Source organism: Rhipicephalus sanguineus, chromosome 4 (assembly GCF_013339695.2).
Source record: "Rhipicephalus sanguineus isolate Rsan-2018 chromosome 4, BIME_Rsan_1.4, whole genome shotgun sequence".
Classification (NCBI taxonomy): domain Eukaryota; kingdom Metazoa; phylum Arthropoda; class Arachnida; order Ixodida; family Ixodidae; genus Rhipicephalus; species Rhipicephalus sanguineus.
Genome location: NC_051179.1, coordinates 86,341,962 through 86,368,738, shown reverse-complemented (window position 1 = coordinate 86,368,738; position 26,777 = coordinate 86,341,962). Strand labels below are relative to the sequence as shown.

Genomic DNA, 26,777 nt, shown 5'->3' with positions numbered 1-26,777 from the left:
GACTAAGCAGTTTTGCCACGCGTCTGGAGCGGTCGTGAATATGGTGAAAATTAAATTTGGTTAATGGGGAATAACATCCTCTAGATCTGCTGGTATTAGTTGGAACAGTGCACAGCTCGGGCACCGTGTGCCTTTGTATCGAATACGGAACACTGGACCGTACGGCTCGTGAGCACTCACTTATCAAGCGCGTTTCGCAAGCATGGATGGGGTGAGGAGAAGTTTCTGTGTTCGCCTGTGCGCAGATATGCAATGTCTTCCTTGTCGCAAAGGGTATTTACGTGTGTCAGGTACTGAACTACTCGTGAGATGAAGATCAGGCTGTGCATAGAGTACTCGCCACTTTCGTGCGGGGCCATCAATGGGAACCAACGCGCAGGGATAACTTGTTTCTCGCTTCGATATCTGCTGGGATAATGCATTTGTTTGTACACTAACTTACGCCTCGGTTTCTAGTAGGCGTGTTGCTTATAATTGTGCCGTACTTGTAATCAGCCAAGCAATTTTAAAAATACTGTTTTATCGTTAATTTAGAGGCTCTGACTTACTAATGTTTGAAGTTTGAAAAACATCACGTAGACGAAAACGTGCTCTATTTTCGGAAAAAGACGTAATTCTATTCCCACTCCATTCCGTACAAGAGACGCTTAATTCCATTTCCATTCCATTCGTCCAAGCGTTGTCCCCATTCCATTCTGGGGTCGCGAAAATGGGGAATGATTCTGGAGTCATTCCAATTCTGGTGGGGCAACCTCGCAATACTGGTGGGAAGCATTAAACAACACACTCTTTGCGCTATTAGCATTGTGTGATGACTGGTTGTTATTTTACTCTTCTGCCACGCTATATTACATATATTAACACGATTCCTCGCCCGACATGCGAAGGAGTTACAAGCACCAGCGTGGCACTGTGGTGGAAGACCCGACTGCCACGCAGAGGGCGCGGGTTGATATCCCATCCGATCCTAGAAATGTGTTTCTCATTTCTTTTTTTTTTTTTTCTTATATGACGGGATAGCGGTCACGGACACCGGCGGCGGCGGACAACTATGGCGCCGAAATCAGCTGTTGTGATCTCATAACAGCTTTCGCTGTAACAAACTTCGGCGCCGACAATGCCCTCTCTACGCTGCCCTGCGTGACAGGCACGCAAAAGTCCACTTGCGTTAATATAAACATCTCTGGTTGCCGCTGTTTTTGTTTTTCGCACAATTTCAACATATCTTTGCTTTGGAATTCCTGCCTGAGGTACGCGCTAATACTGTACCCTGAGATATGCTCACAATGCATGAGCTCAGTTGCTCTGGATTGCGAAGTTTTCTCGTGAACCGAAAAACGACAGAAAAAATTTCGGTTTCACTCCGGAACGAAATAATAGATAAATTTTCGGTTACGTTTTCGTTCCGGTCGAAAATATCGTTTTTTTCGTTTTTCGTTGTCGGTTTTCGTTCCGTTCCGACACCCTGCGGATAATACAAGGGCTTCTGGCATTTTGACCTCCTTCGAAAATGCTAGAGCCGCGACAGGGATAAAACCCGTGTCCTTCGGGTCACCAGCCTATCACCGTAACCCACTGTACCCCCGTGCAAACAGGAGCAATACTGTAAAAAAAAAGAAAGGAAAAAAAAGTATTTCCCGGATTCGAACCTTCGACGCGACGTCCACGCGCGACACATGATGCTACTGCTTTACCGATTCGGCCACAACGCCAGCCGAGCCAGCGGCGATAAAAATGGTCTTATCAAGATACTACGATGAAAGATGCAAGCCAAAGACACGACCGCGTTGTAGAAAACCTCAATTTGGAACGTGTTTTTATTCACGCCAAACCATGATCGCAGGCTCAAATGAAAGCTGTGTCTTCATACTACTTAGATCTCTGGGAACTTTGCAGGTTTCAATCTAGTTTGTTCAGACGGCTCGTTCTTGTCCTGAAAAACAAGGCGAAATTTCAGTGGCTTCCATAGGATCCCATTGTTTAAGCTTTACTCGTCGTGGGAACAAAATGTAATGCCCCGATGGCAAAAGTGCTGCATTTGTGAGGTACAGTACAACTTCCAGAACGTGCCTTCTTGGGAACTTTTGGAAGTTGGGCCTCTACGATTTTGTATTGCCGAAAAATGACCCTGTCCCATTGAAAACGGGCAAGCTTCCAGCAGTGGCGGCTTGGAGCGCTAATCATAAAATGTCCCTGAAAGCTGGATATGATTCACCGCCCGGAACGCACACAATTTGCTACCGTCAACCTTCGCCGTAAAATAAATACATAAAGAAACGGTTACATAGGCCGTACACTTGCCCTTACAAGCACATTACTCAATAAGGAGATTAAGTGCATGGATGTTTTCCTGCGGAAAGTTCCTTTCAAATGCCTTGTTGAAAAAGTTGTGCGTGTTATCGCATAATCGCGCTTTACGTCGTGTGTACAAATCTTTATGATTAATGTGCTTGTTTTTCATTACAGGTTCGGCCCGTGGACGAAAGCTGAGGCATGATTCGGCGCTGCGTGGCACACTGAGCAACATGTAGGGCAGGCTGAAAAGAGGAAGCACCTCCTTCTATGGCAACGCTGCCCGAGAACGTGATCATCATGGAAGTTTACAACGACGCCGACTTGAGCGACCCGGTGCCAGCTTACAATGGCGAGCAGAGCCCGCCTCCGGTCTTGCTCAAACCATCGGCGGCGGGAACGAAAGACTTCGTCACCGTCGTATCAGTCGAGGACTCCGCCAGTGGCAGTGTCGCTTCGAGGGGGCAGAACGACCACGACAATTACGTGACGCTACTAGAAGTCGATGAAACACCCAGCGCCACCGAGGAAGTGCTCGTGTACCGGCTTCCCGGTGAGAGGCTGGGCATGGCGCTCAAGTTCGTCGGGGGAACCGCCGCCGGCGACAAGGTGTCCAGGGTCTTCATCCAGTCCATCACACCCGAAAGCCCGGCTTCCAGGGCGCAGTGGAAGATATCGCCCATCAAGGAAGGCGACGAGATTCTCGAGATCGGCGACACTCCCGTCACGTCGATGACTCGCCTCGACTGCGTCACGCTCCTTCGAGACTCCCCGGTGTGTATCAAGCTACTACTTCGACACCAATGTGACACGTCGGCGGGCCGAGCTCGGAAGAATCCTCCGCCTCCAATTCCACCGCGGAAGTCTTCCATCGGAGGGTGCAACGGAAGCGACCTCGCCGCATCAGCGCCCGCGACAAGCGTTCGACAGCACGTCGAACTGTTCGAGAAGCATGCCTCGGGTATTGAACGAAGTCCGTCCCTGCGGAGGCCCTCCATTCCGCCGCCGCTGCCACCACGCCGGCCCAAGTGCAGCTACTCGGACTCGGAAGAGCCGTCGCCGACGCCCGCGTTTCCGGGCATGTCGCTGAGCATGAGACTTCCGGGATGGGAAGAGCTTATGCGGAAACGCGGCAGTGGGGACAAGGGCGACCGTCCCGTTCAACCGGACTTCTACGTGGACCTGCTGGCCGAGGAGGACAAAAAGCTACTCGAGTGCGAATCGGACGACACCGGTAGCTCGGTGTCGACCGTCATCGAGAAGTTCTCCCGTGCGAGCACCGCCAACTCGAGTTTTTCGGAGCACACTCGGCAGCAGTCGCTCGACAGACCGTCCCACACGTTCGATCTCGAGAAAGTACTGAGCCCCTTCGAGCAGCTGGAACGAGAACTTGACGGCCATGAGGAAACGTGCGTCGACGACGACGAGCAAGATCTTGATTTCGTTGACGATCCGGGAATCCTCAACGACGGCAAGGACGCACTCTGCGACGTCTTGGGTCTACCGTCGGCCATCGCACCCCCTGAGTCCTTTCAAGATATGTCGTCACCGCAACAGCGCCTTAGCGATGACATCTGCGGCGACACGGAGTACCGCTTGACATCGGACGAAGACCCAGAATCGAGACCCGACACGCTCTCTCCTCTCCAAGAACAAGAGGAAGGCTCGGACCAAGAGGTTGGCATAGAAGTTGACAGGCGGCTGGGGGACGCGAAAGAAAACCACGTCGCCGCTGCTATGGCTCTGGACAAGCTATTACAGCTCGACTTCTGCTCATCTGAACCGACTACACGCCATGAGGAGCGCGAACGCTCCCCCGTTGAACACGAGAGCTGCCCGGAAGAAGATTGCTTCCCGGAGGAAGAGGAGGAGCTGCCTGCCGATGTGAACGAGCATAGTGGATACCACGACGAGAGTGACGGCATTGCCTTCGAACGGCGCAGACCTTTGCAGCCGGCGCAGGATCTGCTTTCATACTCCAAAGTCGTCAAAACGACGGAGCACTGCTCCAGCTCCACCGTCGTTATCCGCAACGGTCTGCTCGACTCGCGTGGCAGCCAGAGCTTCTTCGAGACGCTGGAAAATGTGGACACTTGCTTCGCGTCGCCTGCCAATAAGGAGACGCTGAGCGAGCGCACAATTACCATCTCCAGTCAGCGGAGAGACGAATTGGTCGGACGTCCGGCGAGCAGCACGGACATTGAACTAGGACCGGAAAACAAAGAACCCCTGCGCACATACCAGAGCTCCGCTTGCGTCACTCTGACCCCTGGTGGCAGTGGATCTGGCGGCCACGGTGAACCGGAGGGCACCGTGAACGTCGCCTCGCGCTTCGACGGCGGGTGAGTGTGTATACTATACGATCTGTTGTTGTGTAAAGCGTTTGGCGCCGCTGCGCGCTTTCACCTTTGGGCGACCGGGATTCATTAGCGAGTTCTTGCGGCCCCTTGCCCAACGGTGACTGCGCGCACGGGTGAGGGGTGAGCGCGTTTCCCGCTATTCCACCGGCGGGTCACGCTCGGGTCACGAGCCGCAAAACTTGCTCCGGATAAGGCGCGCCCCGCTCGGACCGCGCTGAATGCGCTCGTGGTTCCTCATTGTGCCCGTTACCGAGAGAAGACGCGGTCGCACCGCGCGACGTCTCAATTTATGGCGCTATTCAGCGACCCGTGCTTCGCCAGCGACCCGCTTCATAGCGTGTGGCGTCGTCCCCCTTTCCTTGCTACCGGACGTCCTTCCATGTCGGGCTTCCTGTAATTTATGTGACCCCCGCGAATCTATTTGCCCGCGTGAGTGGTGCGCCTGCCTTTTAAAATACGGTGCTCCGCAGGTAGCCGACGGTTGCCCTCGATTCGCGTGTGCTGCGGAAACCTGAGCAAGGAAAAAGAAAAGACACAGCGGTCCGTCTTCCTTAAGATGTCGCTCTGGCGCTGCGAAATATTTCTTGGATCCGTGGAACGCTGTCGCTTGCTTATGCCAGAATCCTACAGCTGTTCTTACTGGAAATGCCGCTTTTTCGCTGCTGCTACTTTTATTTTTATTTGCATGACAGTCCACTGGCTAAGTTACGTATTCCTCTGCAATATATCTCGTTCGTGTCCTTACGGCGCGCTCGTATAGACCACGGGCTATTCGCTATCTGCACGTCCTTGACATACACGCACACGAGAAGCGGCGGTCGGGCAGACCTTTCGACACGCGCCTCGGCCATCGGCGTATCGTGGGGAGCGATAGCAAGAGCGCCGAGCACTTAAAGAAAAAACGCGTTACAAAACCTTTTGTCAAGAGTGTGGCTCTCCCTCGGGTTTCTCTTCTGTCTGTAGACAAGTGGCGCAGCTCCAAGGGAACGCGTTGCGCCATTGTTTGTGGTTTTCGTTCTTCTTCCGGGACGCAGATTTTTGCACAATCCAACAGCAAGGGGCTCAGTAAAGATCTGCAGTTCGCTTCCGAGACGAAGCGCTTCTGTTGCAGCTCGCTCGAGTTACACGCGCGATAGTCTGCAGTAGAGCACTGCACGGGCCGTGATTCTCGGCCCGGACCCGGCCCGGGCCCGGAACTCGTTCAAGTTTACCCGCCCGTACCCGGCCTGGTGACTCAAAGCGAGGCCCGGGCCCGGCCCGAACCCGAGAAAATCTTTCGCTTACCCGGCCCGGCCCGACCCGACCGCAGATCGGGCCCGACAGGGGCCCGAGCGAATAATCTAGGTGGTGTTGCCCGTACATGGAATCGACATCGAGACGTTTCAAGTGATAAATCTCTACTCTATGTTCGTGCATGTTTCGCTAACAATTACACTTTAACCTACGATAATTTCTTGTAAAAAGCGGTTCACGGTGGAAACATATAGCTGAGCGGGGGTACGATGAACGTTTGTTCGGGCGTCTATTTTTTCTGCAAATACAATTAGGATCATCAAGAGCGTTTTGTAGCTGATATTGACAGAAAGTGATTGACAGAATGAGCTCAGTTTTAATAGGGAGCGCAATATATCAGTTTTAATAGGGAGCTTAACGGTGGACCTATACTAATCCTGCACATTCCAACTCTGTTGCGGCAGTTCATGTAGCTCTCTCGGGCTGCATGCGGCCCGCTGATCTCTCGCTACTGTCTTCGTCCATTTTTCTTTATTTTCTTTATATGTACGTTCCGGAGCTACACAAGCATGACAGGTCTAAAGAACTTTTTTTTTCGCGAGGTACCCCCTGCGGTCACCATTTGTTGATACATAACCGTGAAACAAAACTATGTTTCGGAATCGGCGGCCAGATTTTAGTGCATTTGGAGATAGGTATCTATATGTTGTTGGAATCTAGCCGCCAAATCCCGTTCAGAAATAACCCATATATGAGCTATGGGAAAGGTCTTCTTTCAAACGGCAACGTGAGTAGACATTCTGTCCCCCCGATCCCCGCTCCTACCTTCGTCTCTGTCTTGGCCCTGGCGAGAGTACATTTTCGTGAATGCGGCCCGTTAGCTGAGGTGAGTTCGAGAACCCTGATATAGCGTAGCAAGACGAAAGCTCAGACGTTAACAATGTGGGCACACAAAGCAGGCTGTGCATATCTATCTCACGTCACATGACCACTGGGAGCCGTGAAGGAAAAAAGAATGGGTCTTTATAGGGATTCTATGTAACAATACTCCGCGCAGTCTTTGCGTTTTAGTGAAGGGCTGGCTGGGACTTTCAAGAACGTTTCTCCACTTTGGAACTCTGTGACCGTTCTTGCGATGAAAAGTTACAGGTATAAATCTATTATACTACATTTATTACTGCGATTACAAAATAACATTGAGATATAAAATAATAGCGGATGCACCTAATAAAGTACGGAATAGAGAGATGTTAAAAACATAAGCGTCTCGTCTATTTACTTTTAGCGCGCGTCCATTTCAGATAACTCTGGTAGCCCCATATGCAAGAAGCAAGAGTAGTTCATTACTTGACCCTCAGAAAACTTCTTCAAATAGCCTGCCCCAGATAAAAAAAAACGTTTTTTTTTTGTTTTTCGAGATAAAATGTGGAACATACGTGCATGCACAGCGTATGTGCAATAAACTTTAAGGGATACTAAAGAGAAAAACTATTTGTGTATTATCAGAAAATTACCCTTTTAAAATTCCAAAGTCACGCTCGCCGCGACAAGACTCTTTGTAAGCAAGAAAACGAGCAAATAGAAAATGCGGATAGTGACGCCACCTTGAAATTCGCGCAGCAAGCGCCGTGACGTCATACATTCCGACGGCGTCTATTGGGGCTTACGTAGTTCCTAATCGGTAAAAATGAAGTACATTAGCCACAGAGGGGGTCATACATACATCGACATACTAAATTTTAGAAAATTTTGTTGAGCGAGTGTCGCCAAAATACGACTAATACACTTTGAAATTCATGACGGGCCGCGCAGAGATTTCGGAGCGAAATTTAAAAATGGAACTTTGACAGATTTTTTTCCGCTATAAATAAAGTTATAATGATGAAATTGATGACATTCGAGTTCTCAGAGTACACTTTATCAGTCTAAACCGATTCAGTGTTTTCACTCTCTAGTGCTCCCTTTAAGAACTGAGCAAATTCTAAGCCCGGCGGGCCAACACAGCAGCTAGCGACAGTCTGTGCGCCTTGACGACAGACCCCTGTCGGAACAGTCAGTGCTGGAATGCCGACCTGAACTGTCTTGCACAGCGAAAATCGTTTAAGGCCTACTGAACTTTTTGGCTGCCAGTGGCCATTGAATAGGCTTTAGTTACTGCCGATCTACAGCTCTTCCTATTGTTTATATCTCTTTTTTTTTATCGCGCGCATGCTCTTCTCTCCGCTGTCCTTCCATCTTTCTCTGCCTTTCCCCCCCTCCCCTTAGCGTAGGGTAGCAAACCGGATGCTACAATTCTGGTTAACCTCCCTGCCTTTCTCTCGTTTTATTATCTCTCTCTCTCTCTCTCTAAGCCCGGCCCGACCCGAGCCCGCTACCTCAAACCCGGGCCCGGCCCTAAGCCCGGAGCTCCAGGCCCGGGCCCGGCCCGGGCCCTCCGTGAAAGCTACATTGCCCGGCCCGGCCCAGGCCGGGCTCGGGTTTTCGGGTAGGCCCGAGCCCGTGCAGTGCTCTAGTCTGCAGTGGTCATTTTTTGTAGTGATAAACCTTCGCGTTTCAAAGGTGTTCAGTACACAGAGATAGAGTCGCTAACGGAGGCATTCAGAAAAGCTTCTTCCATGTGAGCTTCCCGAAAGTGCACGTAAAGCAAAATACAAGTGAATTTTTTCTGCCTTCGGCTCTCGCCAGAATGCCGCCGCTACCGCGAAAAGCAACCAAGCCACAGCCTTGTTCTCTGCTGCAAAAAAACAATAAAGCTAATCTCTATACCTCGACGTGAAAGGATATGTAGATATGTTGATGACATGCGAATTTTTCATTATATCACTGCATGTGCAACTTGGTGCTGCTGTACGTAGCATCTTAGCACATATCAGACGCACCTAGAACGACGTCAGGTACGCGAGATAGCTTTTAATTTCTCTCATTTTTAGTGTGGGCTGATAGCTTTACGACGAGCCAGCTAACGCAGATAAATAAAATGGCTAGCCAGTTAAACAAACGTGGGTCATGTAGTAATATAACCACTTCAAATCCTTCAACAATGTGCGCAAGATAACAACGTATGTTATACACTGCACATGCGCTCTAAGTACATAATGCGACAGGCACATCCGCTCTCGATGCATTGCTACTAGACTACTGAACTAATTTGGTTAATTGTACAGTACCTCTACCAATGTTTTCACTATAGTTATTCGATGTCACCACGCGTGAACTCATGCTTAGAACTGGGACATATTCTGGGCCCATGGGGAAAGCAGCACCTGTGTGTTAGGCGCCACGAAGGCGCTGCTACCTTTCTTGCGGGCCACGAGCCTAAACGAAACTTTATAAACAGTGTAACCTACCTGCGTTTGTGTGTGTGTGTGTGTGTGTGTGTGTGCGCGCGTGCGTGCGTGCGTGCGTGCGTGCGTGCGTGCGTGCGTGTGTGTGTGTGTGTGTGTGGTGTGTGTGTGTGTGTGTGTGTGTGTGTGTGTGTGTGTGTGTGTGTGTGTGTGTGTGTGTGTGTGTGTGTGTGTGTGTGTGTGTGTGTGTGTGTGTGTGTGTGTGTTATGTGGTTATCAGTGTATGTATCAAAATCACCACCCAGCACCTGGAGCAGCATGTCAGGCCAATAGCCAGGCTAAGACCTCCAGCTTTTCATTAAAACATTTCTCTCTCTCTCATAAATGCATTTCAGAAATTGACACCTTCTGCGCTCATGACAAATGCCAGTGCCAAGTAAGCATTGGGGAGAGCTGGAAAAGATTTCATCATAAGTATTTGTCCGTAGAACAAGAAGCGTTCGCACGAAGCCAGCCTAGCGTGTAGATGAAGCTTTCCTTCCGACTATTTCGGAACTGTATCACAGAAACAAACGCTCCATAACACATAGATAGCTGCGCAGTTCGATCCTATCCGTTATTTCCTACTATATTTTCTTTGGTACGCAGCTTAGGAAGGCGTACGAACGCTCCTGTAGAGTGACCCAATGGCTTTGTTATTTTAAACGAAAAAGCTTCAAGTGCACTATCGCTGTAGTAGGTCTTTCCACTTATTGCTCCTGATGACTTGAAACTACCGTCGTAACAATACCACTTACCCATATTTTCTCTATTATCTCCGCGTCCCTGCATCAACGCGCAAGTGCCTACAGCGTTCCCGTTCGAAACGGAAATCGCATATGATTACCGGTAGCGATCGCTCTGCGCAGCCCGCCTTGTAATGCAAGTTCTCTATACGTGCACGGTGCCGCGCCAGCAACCCTTTTTCCACCACGCCCATTTTAAGTCATAGCTGACCACGGCACCAGAAATACCCATACACCGCCGCTTTTTCCATTTACCCGACAGCGCACAACTATAGAGAAAAGAAAATATACGAAAACAAAACTGCGCACTCGATTATACCATCATTCCACTGGCGACCCGAACGAATCACATGGAGCGAACATCAAACGGAGACCGCATGTTCAGCTTCAAGAAGCCCGTTGACGCGGATGTATATAACCGGAGTGCATGCGAGGAACGGGGTGCCTCGGCGTACCAAGACCCGGGGCACATTACTGCCCGCTATTGCCGCATTCGGGAGGACCACAGAAGGATCGGAGGTGACCCTCCTGTGACCTCATTAGCGCGCATGCGGTGGCGCGGTGGGGGTAGATCCGGCGGCAGCTTTAGGGGATCGCTCCGCGCGCTCTCTGCTGCGTACAGCCTCTGGTCATCGGCCGATTCCGTGAATTAAAGAAATCACGACTGCCGCGCGGGTCGCTGCCTTCGTAAGCGTGTCCCGCAGCGTGGATGCTGTAGTACCCGCTCGAGGTGGCGTTGCAAGGAAACTATGGGGAGAGCGGGCTGAGTCGGTCTTCTTGGGCATAGCCCTCGCACCAGATATCGCGGCCTGATGGATGGCAGGGCGGCCGTTTTCCACTTACCCCCGACCGATGCGTCTCTGTCCGTATGTGGCAGCTGCAGGCTCGCATGCGAGCTTACGTCACTCGCGATTAGTCTCGTGCGGTTTTGCGGCGGGCCTGAATGAGCGAAGGCCTAATTGGTCCAGGCTTCTCGACGGTTCGTCAGAAGTGTCCACGAGCCACGTTTAGTTTGTGCAACAGTTAGTGCTCGCTTCCGCGAAAAGACAGTGGTGTCTAATCGGCTGCTGCTATGTAGGATAGGAGGCCCCTGGAAATATTATGCCGTAGGAGAGAGAGAGAATCAACTTTATTGAGCCCGAATATTCGATGGTACGCGCAGGTACCAGACGGGGTGGTTCCCTATTCACGGGACCCATATGTCTCCAGCAACTCCTGGCCCCTGGCCGTCAGTGCGAGCTGAGTCGGCAGGGCGGGGCTGGACAACAAGGTCTCCCATCGCTCTGGGGGTTGAGAATTGGGGATGTTGGGGGGAAGGGGAGGTGGCGGGTTCTTGAGCTCTTTACATTCAGCTATGATATGTGCCAGAGTGCCTCTTTCCGTTTTGCAGAAAGGGCAGAGTGTGTCGTGCTCCGCCGGGTACATTCGGTGTAACAGAACGGGATGCGCTAGCGATCCCGCCTGCGTGCGCCGCAGGATCGTTTGCTGCTGCCTGGTTAGTTGCGGGTGTGGTACAGGAAGTTTGCACCTCGCGTTTCTGTACATTTTAGTGATGTCTTTAAAGCTCGTCACGGGATGGGGTAGCTCAGCCGGCTCGTCCTCGGCCCGGATGGACAGTTCTCGGGCGTGGTGGTCGGCGAGGGCGTTGCCTTCCACCTTCGAGTGAGCCGGGATCCACACGAGCTCGATGGCTCGTCCCGGAGGCTTGTGCTTGGAGAGAATGGCCTGGGCAGCGGGAGAGATCAACCCCCTGCGGAAGCTTGCGTATGCTGACTTCGAATCTGTGACCACGGAGTCCACGCTCGGTTGTACGAGTGCGAGGGCCACAGCCACTTCTTCGGCAATGGCTGGGTCTGTCGTCCTCAGCGACGCGCTGACAATAAGCTTGTCGACGGACGTGGCTACCGCCGTTGCTCGGTCGTCGTATTTTCTGAGCGAGGCGTCCGCGTAGAGTACTCTAGGGTTCTCCTCCAGCTGTCGGGCCAGGGACTTGGCTCGCGCGGACCGTCTCCCGTCGTCCTTCCCCGGTTGCATGTTCCTGGGGAGTGGCTTGGTTTGAATGGCCTCTTTCCATTGCTCGGGAAGGGCCGTCTTGGTTGGAAGTGGTTCTATCTGCCATCCTATTTTCCGTAGGACGGCCCGGCCGTGCTCTGTTTGACTTAGCCTTACCCTTTGGTTAGACAAGTGAGCCTCAATCAGCTCCTCCACCGTGTTGTGAACGCCCATGTCCAGCAGTTTCTGCGTGGACGAGTAGATCGGCACGCCCAATGCCTGCTTGGTTGCTTTACGCAGCATCGTGTTCAGGGTGTCCCTGTTTGCCTTCGTTAGCTGGAGGTACGGGGCAGAGTAGGTCACCCTTGATACGACGAACGCCCTCACTAAACGCATTGCATCGTCTTCCTTTAGGCCTCTGTTACGATTAGAGACCCTTCGGATCATACTTAATATCTGTTCCGAGGTGTTCTTGATCTTCGTGACGGCCGCATACGCTCGACCGTCGCTTTGCAGCAGCAGACCGAGGATTCTGATCTGTTGCGTCGGTTTGATGGCCATGCCGTCGATGGTGATGGTCACGTTCGGCGGCGGTTCCTTCTTGGGTCTTCCCGGCTGGACCATGAGCAGCTCTGATTTCTGTGGAGCGCAGCTCAGCCCGCAGGTCTTTGCATAGTCATGTACGGTCGTTGCCGCCCTCTGTAAGGCATCCTCTACCCAGGCATTGGACCCGGCTCGGTTCGTCCACACCGTGATATCGTCGGCGTAGAACGCGTGGTCCACGCCTTCAATTTGCTGGAGCAGATTGGGTAGGGGTAGGAGGGCCAGATTAAAGAGCAGGGGCGACAGAACCGACCCCTGAGGGGTTCCTCTGTCGCCGAGTTCGACAGGTTCCGACTTTTCCTCGCCTATCCTGATGGTCGCTGTTCTTCTCGTCAAGAAGTCCGTGATGTAAGCAAAGGTTTTCCGACCACATCCCGTCTTGTTTAGATTTTGGAGCACGCTCGCGTGAGACACGTTGTCGAAGGCCCCTTTTAGGTCTAGGGCGAGTATCCCCCGCGGCGCGTTCCTCGTTGCCTTCTTGACGACAAGTTCTTGTAGTTGGATAAGGACGTCCTGGGTGCCTAGGTGTTGTCTGAACCCATACATGGTTGCGGGCATTTGGTTCGTTTCTTCCAGGTGTTTTTGAAGTCTGCGAAGAACCATACGTTCCATCACCTTCCCCACGCACGACGTGAGGGAGATGGGCCGCATGTTGTCGATCGTCAGCGCTTTGCCGGGTTTCGGGATGAATCGAACCTCAGCCTCTTTCCATTCTTCCGGCAGCCGCGAGCTCTCCCAGGTTTCATTGATGTGCCCCAAGAGGCCGCGGGCCACCGCTTCGCTCATGTTTCTGAGCAACTTATACGTGATCGCGTCCCTGCCGGGGGCGCTCTTGCTATTGCTTTCATCAATGGCCGACCAGAGTTCCGTCATGGTGAACGGTCTGTCCAGCTCTTCGTTTTCAGGACCTTCGTACCTCTCAGGCGTCGGAATTGGCCCCGCTCAGTCTTGAGGTATTTTGTCTTCAGTTCTTCCAGTAGCCTTCGGCCATCCCCCTTGTACGTGTTGATGACCTTGGTGAGGTTGCGGTTGGTTGCGGTCTTGCTGCTCAGCGGGTCGATTAGGTGCCTCAGTAGGCACCACGTCTTCCGTGCCGATAGCTTGCCCTGCAAGCCGTCGCAAGTGCTCAGCCAGGTCTCTCGGCATAGCTTGGCCGCGTACTCGGTGATCTGTTTGTTGAGGACCGCGATACGTTTGACCAGCTTCTTGTTGTGACGTTGGCGCTTCCACCTCCGCGTTAGCGAGTGCCGGGCCGCCCACATGTGTGCCAGTCTGGCATCCACGAAAGGTGTCTGCGCCGTCGTCGTTATTTCTTGCGTAAACTTCTCGAGGGCCTTTTTCTGATCCCTCGCCCATTCGGCGTACGTTTGCTTTCTGTCGGCTTCCACATCGTTCTCCGAAGCCTCTTCTGCTTCTTGCGTGTCCTTCCGCATCTTGTCCCAGTCCGTTACACGTGCCGTCCCCAACACAGCACGGTATTGGGGTCCCTTGATGATGATGCCGATCACGCTGTGGTCAGAGCCCAGGTCCACGTCTTCGTTTCTCCAGGCCGCATCTAGTCCCCCCGATAGCCACGACAGGTCTGGCGTTGTGTCCCTATGGCGCTGTTGCCCCTTCTGGTGACCACGTCCGGCTCGTTTAACAGGGCCATCTCATGGTCCTCCATCGTCTTGGCTAGAGCTTTGCCCCTCTTCGATTGGTACTTGTATCCCACGTTGTGTGAGGGGCGTTGAAGTCGCCGAGGATCAGGAGCGGCCTGCTCCCCGCCAACCTTTTCGCCTGGCTCACTACTCGATCAAAATCGTACTGCCTCTGTGACGGGCGGCAGTACGCGCTCATGACGTATAGATTTCCCGTGTTGCCAATTGTTCTTGCGTGAATTTCGACGAGCGTGTGCTCGCATCCGCCCTGCGGCGTGACGTGTTGAGTTGCCGCCACGTTGCTGCGGACGAGCACCGCCGTCCCTTCCTCTGTCGGGTCCGTGTACGTCACGTATCCCGGGAGTCTGGGCTTGCCATTCGTTTCTTGTAATGCTATTACATCGGGCTTGTGTTCGAGCGCGTCAATGTGGAGCAACAGTTCCGCCTCTTTATTGCGGATCCCCCGGCAGTTCCATTGATAAATTACTGTAACGTCCTCGCCGTTGGTCTTCTTTTTCTATTTGATCGCTGTTTCATCTTCTTCGGATGTTTCTATGCGGCCGCGCCTATGCGCGATCGATTCCTTGATTTTTTTCCGCCCGTTTTTTCTTCAGGGACGCGAAGCGGTTTCTTACGGTAGTGGTAACTACTTTGGTCGCTAGTCGTTCGTGTTTGACCGACAGCGTCCCGCACTTCGCCTTCGAGAGACTCGAATCTGGCGTCTATCGCGCTCAGTGTCTTGTTAATTTGGGTAATGGCCGCTAGGATCGCTGGAAGCTCTCCTTCCTTTGGAATCTGTGCCATCGCTGTCGCCGTCTCGCGGTTAACTGTGCTTTCCTCGGCGTCCATTGCTTCTTGGTTGTTCAGGTGCTTGTTGCGTGGGCCTTGCGCCCCCGCTGCCCGCCCTAAGGGGGGCGAGGGGGGCTCCCTCCGTGGTGTCTTGCGCTTTCCTCCGGCGTTCTCCTCCGTGTTGTTCCCGCCTGGGGTCCCCCGTTTGCTGAACTACCGCTCGCTAGCGCATCGATTTTGCTCATTAAGGCCCTTATTGGGCATTCTGCTCTTGTATCTGAGCGTTCTGTCGCTCAATGATTTTCTTGAGTTCTGCTACTTCATTGCTATCCCGGTTCCGGGACTAGCTCTTGGGCTAGGAAGTTGGGAGAGGGGGTGAGGGACGGCAATTCGGTTTCGCTAACCGAGCACGGAAGACCTGTCGGTCCAGCCCACCTTTTTCTCGGCGGTTGTCCCTCGTCGTCCGATAGGACTCGGCCCGGAATTTCGATCCGGCCCGGGGTCTGGATCCAGCCCCGGGGTCTCGAACCGGCCCTGGACTGCGAAAGGGACTTGGTCCGGGACCTGGATCTGCCACTCGATCCTCGACTTGTCCTTTTCCCGCGGCGGTTGCCGCCGCCGCCGCCGTCCCCCGGATCGTGACTTCGATCGAGAGCGGCTCTGGTGGCCACCGCCGTTGCTGCTACGGGCCGGCTCTGGGACCGGCCCCGCTGCGAAGAGGCGCTACGTTGGGGTCGTTCTTTAGAGCCTCTTTTGCCTTGATTTCTGTCCTCGTTGTCTTCTTCCGCCCGGCGCCGTTCCCAGCGCCGCCGACGGACGACGTAAGGCGTTTTGAATCGCGCCTTGCAGGCCCTGTCGGCGGTGAGATGTTCCCCCCCGCACAGGCCACATTAGGTTCGCACTTGTGGTCTTCTCCAGGGTTGGCGATGCCGCAGCCCCGGCAAATCTTGTCTTGAGGATTTGGGCACACGTCCATCCTGTGCCCCACTCGGCCGCATGCGTAGCACGCGTCAATCTGCTTCCTATGCAGGGTGCACTCCGATTAGCAGGTTCCCGTACCGGACGTAGTTGGGCACCTTGTGTCCCTCGAAGGCGATCACCACCGAACGGGTCCTCCCCATGCGGTTCGCCTGCAACGCCGTGGGATTGTGCCTGTGCACGACCAAATCTTGTATCTCCTGGGCGGTGTCCCTCCAGTGGGATGCCCCGTATTACTCCCTTTCCGTTCCGTGAGGGGCCGACTCGTACGCGCTGACTTCATGGGACGTTCCCCGAATGTCGATTCGCTCCACCATGGCGTATCTGTCGGCGTGCTCCCTCTTCGAGGTACTCACACTACGATGTTCTGTTGGTGGTTTAGGCAATATCACATCTTCTCTTGCAGCGATTACGTCGACTTGCGCCGCCGCCATTATAGCTCGGCTTATTTCCACGCTGGTCACATCGCTTATGCGGAGCCCGTCTCGTGGTCGCATGACGATCTTTATATCTCCGCGCGGCAGGTGTGGCATGCGCGCGCCCTTCAGCAGCTTGCCCTTGTTTATTCGTTTCTTCGTTCTCTGCTGACGTAGATCGTTGCCGTGGCTCCACCGAGGTCGTTGCCCCGACCAATTGACGTCAGTCGCGGCCTTGGCGCCATCTTGGCTCGCTGGGATATGGGCGTAGGCCTAGCGATCCCACGCCGCCTTGCTTCACTTTTCGCCAGCGGTTTTCCACCCCTGCGCTCTAGTGATCTGATCGGCGAAATTTCTACGCCGTCCACTTCTACTCGCATAGCGGTAGACATCTTGGGTCGTTGCACGCTTGCGTAGCCACCGATGAATCGATGTTCGGCTGCGGCGTCCGCCGGGGCCCGGGCTAGGCCTGCCTCTTCCTTCGGCCGGGGCCGAAGTCGTCGTTAGGCTCAGCGCGGGCACTTTTCGCGGGCACTAAAAAGTCCTCTAATTTCCGAACAAATGGCCCCCACCATTGGAATTGGGTTCCCGGTGTTCACGTAACTTCACAAGGTCGATGCACTTTCATACGCAAGATCCTCGGAACGACGAACCGCGAACAAAAGTTCACCTGACCTGCAACCGCTATCGCTAATCATTCGCGCCAACATCCAGCATCGCCTGCCTGTAGCGCGATATCGGACGGAGCGCGCTCAAGCGCGTCCGTCCACCCGAGCGCGCGCGTGCGAATCGCAAGGACGACGACGCAGGAACACAGTAGACTCGCCGTAGGGACGCTCGGACCGGAACGAGGAGATTGGAACGTGCGTACCTGCAGGAAGCTATATATGCAAAGAGATGCAGCTCTATGTAAAGGTGTAACGACGCACATGGCACAAGTATATCGGGGACGAGTCAGGACTTCATTTGCGTTTACGTTATGCTCTAAACGGATACGGTTTAATCTGCTTGAACACTGAATCAGTGACGGATCGACCGGCATGACATAATTAGTCCTGAATTCCAAAAGTGTAATGTCCGGCTTGTTTGGTACTTTGTTAAACAAGTTAAGCTGGTCCTGAAGACACTACGCATTCTACATTATTATTACTTTTGTCTCGCTGACTTGCACAGAAATACATGTGCATAGAACGAAATAAAGTTTGGTGATATTTGACGATTGTAACCTCGACAGAAATGGCACGATACTCGAGAATGCACGATGAAATACAAAACGTTTTCTTTAGCGTACCTTACAACAAAACGTCGGCGCTGTCAGGCACATTCGTGGTCAGCAGAGAATGCGAGTAATGTGCGTGCAAAAACGTTTCACGTGACTTTCATAGTAAAAAAAATGGATTTCGAAAACCCTTTTTTCGCTAATAAGGCTGCAATTGGGGCTAGTTTTTACAGCACTCTTCTGTTTCTCTGCGCTGTACTTTTTTACACCAAAGAAGACCAATGTGCAATTTGCACGTTTGTCTCGTTTCTTTTCGTCGTCGTTCGTGTACGAGGCACAGCGCAGAAAAAAAAACGAAAATTTTGTGACGGAATCCACCTGACTCGCGTCTCGCGATAGCTTGAAGCCGGAGCTTGCAGTTCGCCAATGTGGAAGCGAACATTAGCGGTGCACTACAAGATACTTTGGAGCATGTTACGCGGAAATGGTTGACGGCAGGAGACGTCGGCTGCAATATTATTTATCTTCTATATTTACATACCATCTCTCGATAGCGCACGTAAGCTGCGTTCCGGAAATAGATATATACTCACCAAAGGCTCGCTACAAGCCGTACATAATGCGACTGCTACAATGTAAACAGGTAAATCTCTCGGGTCATCGATAAGTCTCGCATGGTCAGTCCGCACGCAGAGAGCTATAGCTGCATCAGTGTGCAGAGCTTACTCGGAGCAGCATCTCGGAAGAAAGGCGAGGCCTTTGGTATTGTTGATCAGGTGAAACGTCGTGTATACATATATATTCCGCAGCCGTCCTCGCAGTGCGTCAACCTGTGCATTCACCGTGGGGTGCTTGTATCCACAACCTTTGCACTGAGCGGCTATAGGCATGCAAAAAAAAGAAAGCTTATACAATGTTGCAGTATAACCTGCCCGCGTATAGTTTCCGTTCGAGTATACCGAACATCGGACAGGCACGCAAGGTCGTAACAAGTGAACGAGCGCACGCAACCTCCGTTCCGCCGTTTGGCTCTTGTTGAATATGTACGGAGAAGAAACAGGGAATAGTCCGCCTTCAGCGAAGTGTCTACTCGCGTGTGTATTCGTTTATCTATGTACATACAAGTATGTTCATACATGTGCGTTGGCGCACGGCGTGTCTCGAAGATGTATCGGTCTAGTCGATGCGCCTGGCGCTTCTCGAGACCGCCCGCAGATAGCTGTGCACTCACGCAAATGCGCACGAAGCTCGCAGGCCATCGGGGCGAAAAGCCCTCGTGTACAGGTCAGTTCCGGTTAGAGGAAGCACGACACCAGCGCGTATAGGGGCGAGCGCTTATCGTTTGTTTTCGTCACACCCTTTCTTCAGCGGGCCTATACCGTACCACGGAATACTATTCCGTGTTGGTCCTCCCTGATTTGCCATTTCAAAATACGTCGGAACTCCCACCCACATAGGTAATGCCAACGGCGCAAAGCGTGACAACACAGGGCAAACGGAACGGCATTCCATGGTACGATACAGAGCACAGGCAGAAATGTTTTTCGGAAAGGGGGGGGGGGGGCACCTCCTTGATTTAGAGTGGGGGCCGAGCAGGCAGATGTGGTCAAGTGTCGTTTTGGGCTTTGTATGCCATCGCAAAAAAAAAAATTTCTGGGGGGGGCGGGCACGGGCCCGGTGTGCCCCCCCCCCCCCCCCCCCCCCCCCCGGCTACGCCACTGGTACGGTAGAGGACTCGGTTTCGTCTACGGCCGCAATCCTTTGTTCATGGATACGCTTGTGTAAGACGCATACCGTTTAGGTGCGGGCACTTCTCAGCTTGCTTGCGAGGCGCGTTCGATCAGGTAACAACGGCACGCATCCGTCGGTTTTGTGAAGGCAGCGGATATCTATCGGCGGGACGACGCAACTGCAATACAGAAAAAGCTTTTTGTACCGTCGTTACAGCAACATGTGTGGTCGGCTGCAACGCCGGCGTTCGCCGCGCGTCGTGTTTGTCGATCGCGAAAAAGTTTGCCATGGCTAGCATACCGAGACAACATTCTACCGTAGTCGACCCTTGTAGCGTCGCTGCGTTTGGTTCTGCGTTGCTGTTCGGGCTGATGTGGATGTTATCGCTCGTGCTGTAGCGTGAGTGCATTTGCCCCCGTTTTGGTTAAAGCCTACACGAAAGCAACCAGGCGGCCGCAACGTCGCGGAGGCCGCACTGCTTCATCTATTACGACGACGGAGAACGAAGCCAACAAATACTCCATACACGCATGTGAGCATTTACCGCAGAACAGCGGGATCGCAACGTCTGTTGACCCAGCAGATAAAGATAGGCCAGCAGGAGATGATCCAGATCACGTCATACTATCGTACCAAAAACTAGGCCGAAAAATCGCGATGGCCCAGAAGCATTCCGCGAGAACTTCCGCACGAGAGCACATTTTATGAGGTAACTGCGAGCAGTTGAAAACACATTACTCACCATTGCAGAATGCCCGCCTCGAATACGTGCGTTTCAGCGTTGGCCTACGCGAAAGGCTGTCCGACATTACGCGGCGCGCAGCAGCTGTTCAGTTCTTGAAAACATTTTTCGAGTTACTTTTCCACAAGCAAACGGAAAGGTGGACGTCATTCTTCGTATTACGTGCTGTGGTTGCTCATGCGGCCTCCAGCGGTCCGACATAGTTCCTCGCTTGTATTGCACCAGCGGCGGCCTTTAGGTTGCAAGCGTATAGCGGGAAGAAGGTCCATCTTGGCGGCTACATACGACGCTGCGCCAAGAAACACGAACAAACAACGAACATCCACGAGACGAACAGGCGCGGGTTCACAGCGATAGCCCAGAAAACCAGAGACGCAACACAATCTACTTTCGCCTCGGCTTGCACGACGCCGTTCCTAAAGGCCTGTGTCGAGTTAGCGGCGCTCACGTGAGAACTGTTCGATCGAAGAAAAGCAAAATAGGATTTTGTCGTCCGAGCGGCGCACGTCAAACCACTGTTTCCGTCGTTTCCACAGTTTCCGTCGCCTGCTTCGAACGCGCATCCTAAATCGTTCAAGTGACAATGACGATAATACAGTAGCCTGTAGAGAAGCAGCCAGCGCCGTGCCATGACGAAGCAGGCAGCGCCAAGCGCGGAAAGAAAAGAGAGAGGAACGTACAGAAGGCTGTCGAGGAGCAGCAGCGTGCATGACGAAGCACTTATCGGGACAGAGACGAGGAGTTTAACGTTTATCTCGCGCCAGGCCCGAATCAAACTGCACGATCTACTTTGCCGTTTTCTGACTGATGTCGCGAAAGCGGTAATGCAGAACACTTCCTTCCATGGTATCTACAGTTGGAAGAGGAAAGGAGTTATTTCACGCGGTCTACAAACAGGAAGGCTCACGTCGGCTGAGGGGCCGTATAGGTAGTTTTATGGCTTATCGTTTACCTTTTGTGAGGAATTGAGTGGAACAATATTTTGTAAGGCACGGCCGGCGATGCTTTATATGGTGACTGTGTGCGTGTCAGTGTCCTCGACAGAGAAAAAGAGGAATGAAAGGATACAGTTACGAGTATCCGCTTCGCTACTCTGCGGTAGGGTGCGGAAATATAAGTTCGTATATGGCATTAGATAGAGAAACGAAGAGGTAAGGCAGTGAAGTTAAGCAAGCTTTGGCTCGGTTGGCTACCCTACACGTGGGGCGAACAGTAGGTAACATAGGGAAGAGAGATAATAAAATACGGGCGAGAAGGAGGGGCGTTCCAATTATCGACGTTCGCGACGGCCGGTAAATCGCAGGAGGCCGCAGTAGCGCTTGCACGGCTCGCTATTGTATGAATACAGAAATTATATCTAATTCTGCGACCTCTCATACTTAATTGCGTACTTATTACAAAAATAAAAAGTGCCAATCATCGCCGCCACACCACACCTGACGTACAAAAAGCATCAGTGTTAACTTTATATTTTTAAACTGATTATAGTGTAAACCTGAATATGTGCTTCAACACGGACGCCTGTTGGCCAAGGGGCTCGGAGAGTGTATGGTGACGCTGTCACTATTAAAATTTGTTGACTGTGTTCTCCACTCCATCAACTTGTACCTGCACGCCTAACTTTATTCTGACGCGAATTCCTATACAAACTAGCCCAACTTCTTTCGTTCTAAGCAAATACCAGTAATGAGTACGGCAGTTAGTCCGAACTTTTCTTATTTGTTACTCTCACATTATTGGCCGTTTCCATAGACCCCTTCCCATAGTGCTCCGCCCTCTCCCCTAAATGCGCATTCGTGCAAACGCTGGCAATGATGAGCGCATCTCCTTCATCGCCTGGGATTGTCACGTGCCTTGAACATTCCCAGCATGCTCTTGCCATCTTTATTTCTTGCTTTTTTGCACGACTGCAGCTGAGCGGAGCCTCCTATTTCTCCCTCTCCTGCTCTGCGCTGATTCGCTTATCACATTTCGCTAACAATGCAGCCGAGCCATGAGCGGCAGAGACGTTATCGTTAAGTCCCCTTCCGGGAAGTTTTCCGAGAGGGAATAAATCTCGAAGCAAGTGGCCAGTCCGCCACAGTTCTGTTTTACGACCGCCCTCTCATTTCCCGCCCCATTTATTCAGTTTAAGTCGTGCATTCAAGGTATCGAGCCACAACAGTCGGACGTTTTAAGTCCTGCGAATACTCACCGGGAATTGTCTTATATTTGTTTTCTTGTTTTCATCCGTTAAGAATGCGTGCAGTTCGGCAAAGCTACCCGCCCCTCCCCTTTTCTCTCGGCTCAAGTCACTCGTTTTGTCCGGTGCTGCATATCCGTTCGCGGAGATATCAATGCGCTCTCGCATGATTAAACGTCTCGTTCGCCAGCTTAGCGCTGCCACGCGTAAGTATATTTATGTACCCCGCGGTAAGTGCATTTGCTTGGAAACCGGTTTAACGCTCCCAGGATTTTTTTTGCACTCGCGGTTGATATACGTATCCCTTCGCTCTTTGGTATGGTTTTCCGCGAGCTCCAACTGTAAAGTGGAGCTGGCTGAACGACAGATAACTGCGCCTCGGCGTAAAATGTTTCGGAAGCAATACATCGATGCTGCGCGATTTCCACTTTGGCGAAGAGTAAAGTGGTACGCCATCGGTTGCTGTCGTGTGACTTGAGTGACTAAAAAAAACAAAAAGCCAGAACCTTAAGCAGGGTTGTGGAAGTTTTCCCGCTATATATACTGGCATGTCTCACCCTTGCTGGAAACAAATCGAATCAGAAGTCTGTGACAAAACGAAAACGCTCTTTTTTCTTTTGTTGTCATGTTGTTCGTTTATTGTGACGAGATATCTCACTTATGAAATCAGCATTCCACGCGGGGCAGGCATCTGCCTGCCCCGCGTGCTAGGCGGTCTGTCTCGAAAATTGTCAGTGCCCTATGAGGCGCTTATTAGTCACAGGAGTAGTGGCTGCGTATTACACACACCCATAGGCGTGCGCAGTGTTCTTCAATAGCCGCCATTATGGAAGACAGCGTGGTCATAAACCTACAGGCTTTAAACAAAGGCGGTAAAGGACCGTCCCTGCAGATATATGAGGCAGACTTGATGTCCCCCTAAAGTAAATGGTGGGGGTTAGGGGGGGGGGGGGGGGCTACACTGTCGATCGGCACATACGCAAGACTTGATCTGTTACCGTGTGTGCTGGAGTAAGTTCTTTGTTTGGTGTTTGGTTCATTGGTGATGAACCCTGACAATTCCAAGCCACGATTCACAAGCATGAATAGCCATAAACCATCAATGTCTCCTTCTCAGCCGTCCTTAGAAAGTATACGTACCCTTGGTAACCACAAGTGACGCGTCCTTACTTTTTGAAGGACCGATGCATTACAGGGAGAGAGAAAACATTGAGACTGCATGCGCAAAACTACACTGCGGCCGCAACTTCGTAAATCACATTTTCTCTATTTCCTTTCCATCATTACCTTCCGAGTGGCACGACTCTACAAGTCTCGAAAAGAGCCCAACCTTGCTTGCAGTAAAACCTCATGGCTTGCACCATTCGCGTTTATCGTACTTTAAACTGGGCGCGCGCCGCTCCGTCCTTCACTCATCCCTCCAGCAGCGCCGCAGCGTTTAGCAGTCGTAAAACTCATCCTGAAGGTATAACGTCGTTCCGCCCACTAGATCCTAAGCGGATAATCCCCATCGCAAACGCCGTCGGCTATATCTAACGCATATCTTATTTTTCCTCCAGAGCGCACCGTTCAACCCATATTACTTTGTTTCTTTCCATCCTTTCCAGCATCTTTCTTTTACGATTGTCGCACCCGCACCGGCGCCAAGCGCGCCAGCGCGTCTTTTCCGCGCAGTACAGCACGCGCACTCGTTCTCGCGCCTTTTATCTCCTTTTTAACCCCATGCACGCCTTTCACACGCGCGTTTCTCGTGCTCGGCAAGATGAAGTGAAGCAATTCCGCGCGGCGGCCCGCCCGATGCGCTTCTTTTATCTCTGCTGCTTCATTCTTCGTTATTTTCTTCTTCCCGTCTTCCCCTGGTTCTTCTTCCATTTCCTCGGGCGCGCGCGCGACCCCTGACCCGAGGGCCGAACGCGACCCATGCAGAGTTGCCAGCCTGCACCACGCTGTGCATGCTCTCCGGTGAATGAGCGCGGCGTGGTCGCAAGAAGTAGAGGCGAACGGCTGTGTGGTCCGTGTCAAGCGCTGCTCATTTTATTCATGGAGCCTACTCGAAACGGCCAGTGCGCACGCGCCGAGGCTGTCCGCGGGGCGCGTGCCACGCTTCCTAAGCGCGCGTGCGCACCCGCTCTGCAGGCCGCATTAGTGCACTGCCTCTTTCGGCCGCTTTGCCGCCGACTGCAGTGCCGCGGCAACGGGTTTGCGGCGGAGCCGGCTGGCGTCTGGAAGATATCGAAGGGTGGGCGCCGTCGGCCCCTCTCGTGGGCCGAGTATCAGATGCTTTTAATCACTTTCTTCCGTGCGCTTCCTGGCCGGAAATTCTTGGTCGGCCATGTTATTTGTCGCGTCTTTTGCCTCGTTTAACACTATATTTATTCTCTTTTCGCGCGTTCCTCTGTACCCGGTATAAGGCGGGTGTCTGATATATGCTGCGAGGATCAGACGGGAAAAATTGTAGCGCAGTAAGCATTGTCAAGGTGGCTGTATCTATCTATAGAGCGCTTGTTTTTTAACATAGACGCAGGCATTGTGCACTGCCATGCCTGGTCAAACAAGTGAAGGTTAGGACCGTGAGAAGTCAGGCTAGCAAACATGAGCGATATAAGCGTTAAAGTACTTAAAGAGTGGCTGTGACGCCATTCTCCTCAGAGTTTCCCTTCGCTGCTCCCGCCACCTATTTTACGACTAACATGTGAATACGCGGCACCCCCTCTGGTGCCGCACATTTGTTCAAGGAACCATCTCTTCATCGCATCTTGCTTGTGTTTTAACTCCCTCCTCTCCCTACCATGAGCATGGTAGCCAACGCTTTTCTGTTTAACCTCCTAGCTCCATCCCTTGGTGCTTCCTATCTAACGACGTATCGCCCGACGTATCGCACAAAACTGCAGGAACCCTTAATCTCTATCTCAACTATCATATATGGCGCAGAATTTGTAGCCTGATCATTACCTCGCGCAGAATATCGAGCTTGGGCGAACGGGTACACACCCGTGCATGTTTCGCGCTAGAATAACTGCTGGTTTCGTATGCTCTTCTGTTCTTCGCTCATCTGTTATCGTCCCTCTTAACTGCCCCCCCCCCCCTCCGCGCGTAATGCCGTGAAGCATACCGAATATCGCAGTCTGTACAATTAAGCTATCTACTCTCAGGCAGCGGGGACACTTGAAAAAGGGTTTATATTCGCAGTAAAAAAAAGTAGAATCTTTATTTCGGTAAAGTCGCTCTCTCTCTCTTTTTTTTTTTTTTTTTCCTCAGAGAGCTCGATTCACGGTGTTCTTCCACTTCGCAGCGTGCACTGCGCGAGCAACGTCAGGGGAAACAAACATGTCCGTTGCGCTCTGCATCTGTTTTTTTTTCCTGCGCATCCTCGTCAGTTTTGAGGGAGAGAAGTCGGCGATGACTATAGACCGGATATGAATAGGCGCACTGTCTGCCGTCTTGTTTTATGCGACATGGACTGCGCGAAGCCTAACCGCAGGACTATATAACGTCCCGTGTATGGGTATATACAGACAGCAGTTACGGGAACGCGTTGGTGACCCGCTGCGTGAGTAGTACATTGTGTATACTGTATACGCACGTCCCAGGCGTTTACGCTGTGGAAACGCTTCATCCGTATGCCCGTGTTTGAAGTTTTCGCTGGTGGAACTAGGGGTCGCTGCGCCCGAAATCCCTGTGCACACACGCGGCGGCCGTTAATCTCGGGCTTGTTTCTCCCGACATGTTTGTGGTCGCAGAGGCGGTATTTCATTCGCCACGTTCTCCGTTTCTTGCGAGAAATTTATTTCCCGCAGCACGAGAGGACCACAATCGAGGGAGCCCCGAGTCTGAATGCGTTGTAGCTTATGTTTACGCTGGGGACACACCTTCACTGGCGACCAGATAGTCTAAGAACATGCGAGGAGAAGCGGCCTTGCGATGTTTATGACGGCCTTGTGGCGGCAGTTCCATAAAAAATACCCCGAGAGCAAGAAATATCCGCTTCTTCTGCACGTACCGCGTACAAAGACTCCGTTAATTTTATTCCATCTACTTCTTATCGTCACGGTGAGTTGTAGAAACCGCCACTAACAAGGACCCGGCTTAATTCACGCTAGGCACTACCGAAGAGCAAGCGGAATCTAAAACGGAAAGAATCTTTACAACCTGCGGGCCTCCGATCTGTGTACGCGACTTGCTTTATGCTAGTTTCGCACAGTGCTTCCGCTGAAGAAAACCAGGAGGACAGGCATGTGCGTTAAGTGGACGCTCAGTTTACAAAACGGGGCTTTAATTTAAAACGGCGCAATGGTGTTCATTATACCTCCACTGAATTCCCTACATTATATCAGACGCATTGCACTAAACCAGCACTAGCGGGGGTATTTCTTTTTCTTGGTGATATAAAGAGGCATGTTATATTTACCTTGCGCATGTGCTTCGAGCTATTCAATAAGTTTGTAACATGAAACAGTACATGAAGTAGGCTGCGTTTTCACCACTGACATTCCTGGGTCGACAATTGATTGCCAAGCATACACCAGGATTC

At 52.2% G+C, this 26,777-nt stretch overlaps 1 protein-coding gene across 1 annotated transcript in view; it reads left to right on the top strand.

Annotated features, from left to right (window-relative positions):
* Nucleotides 1-2,487: 2,487 nt before the first annotated feature.
* LOC119390371 (uncharacterized) overlaps nucleotides 2,488-26,777 on the top strand; it is a 31,499-nt gene continuing 7,209 nt past the window's right edge. The window contains exon 1 of the mRNA XM_037657977.2: nucleotides 2,488-4,634. Coding sequence (XP_037513905.1) covers nucleotides 2,563-4,634 — 2,072 coding nt within the window. The 5' untranslated portion in view covers nucleotides 2,488-2,562. The remainder of the gene's footprint in view (nucleotides 4,635-26,777) is intronic.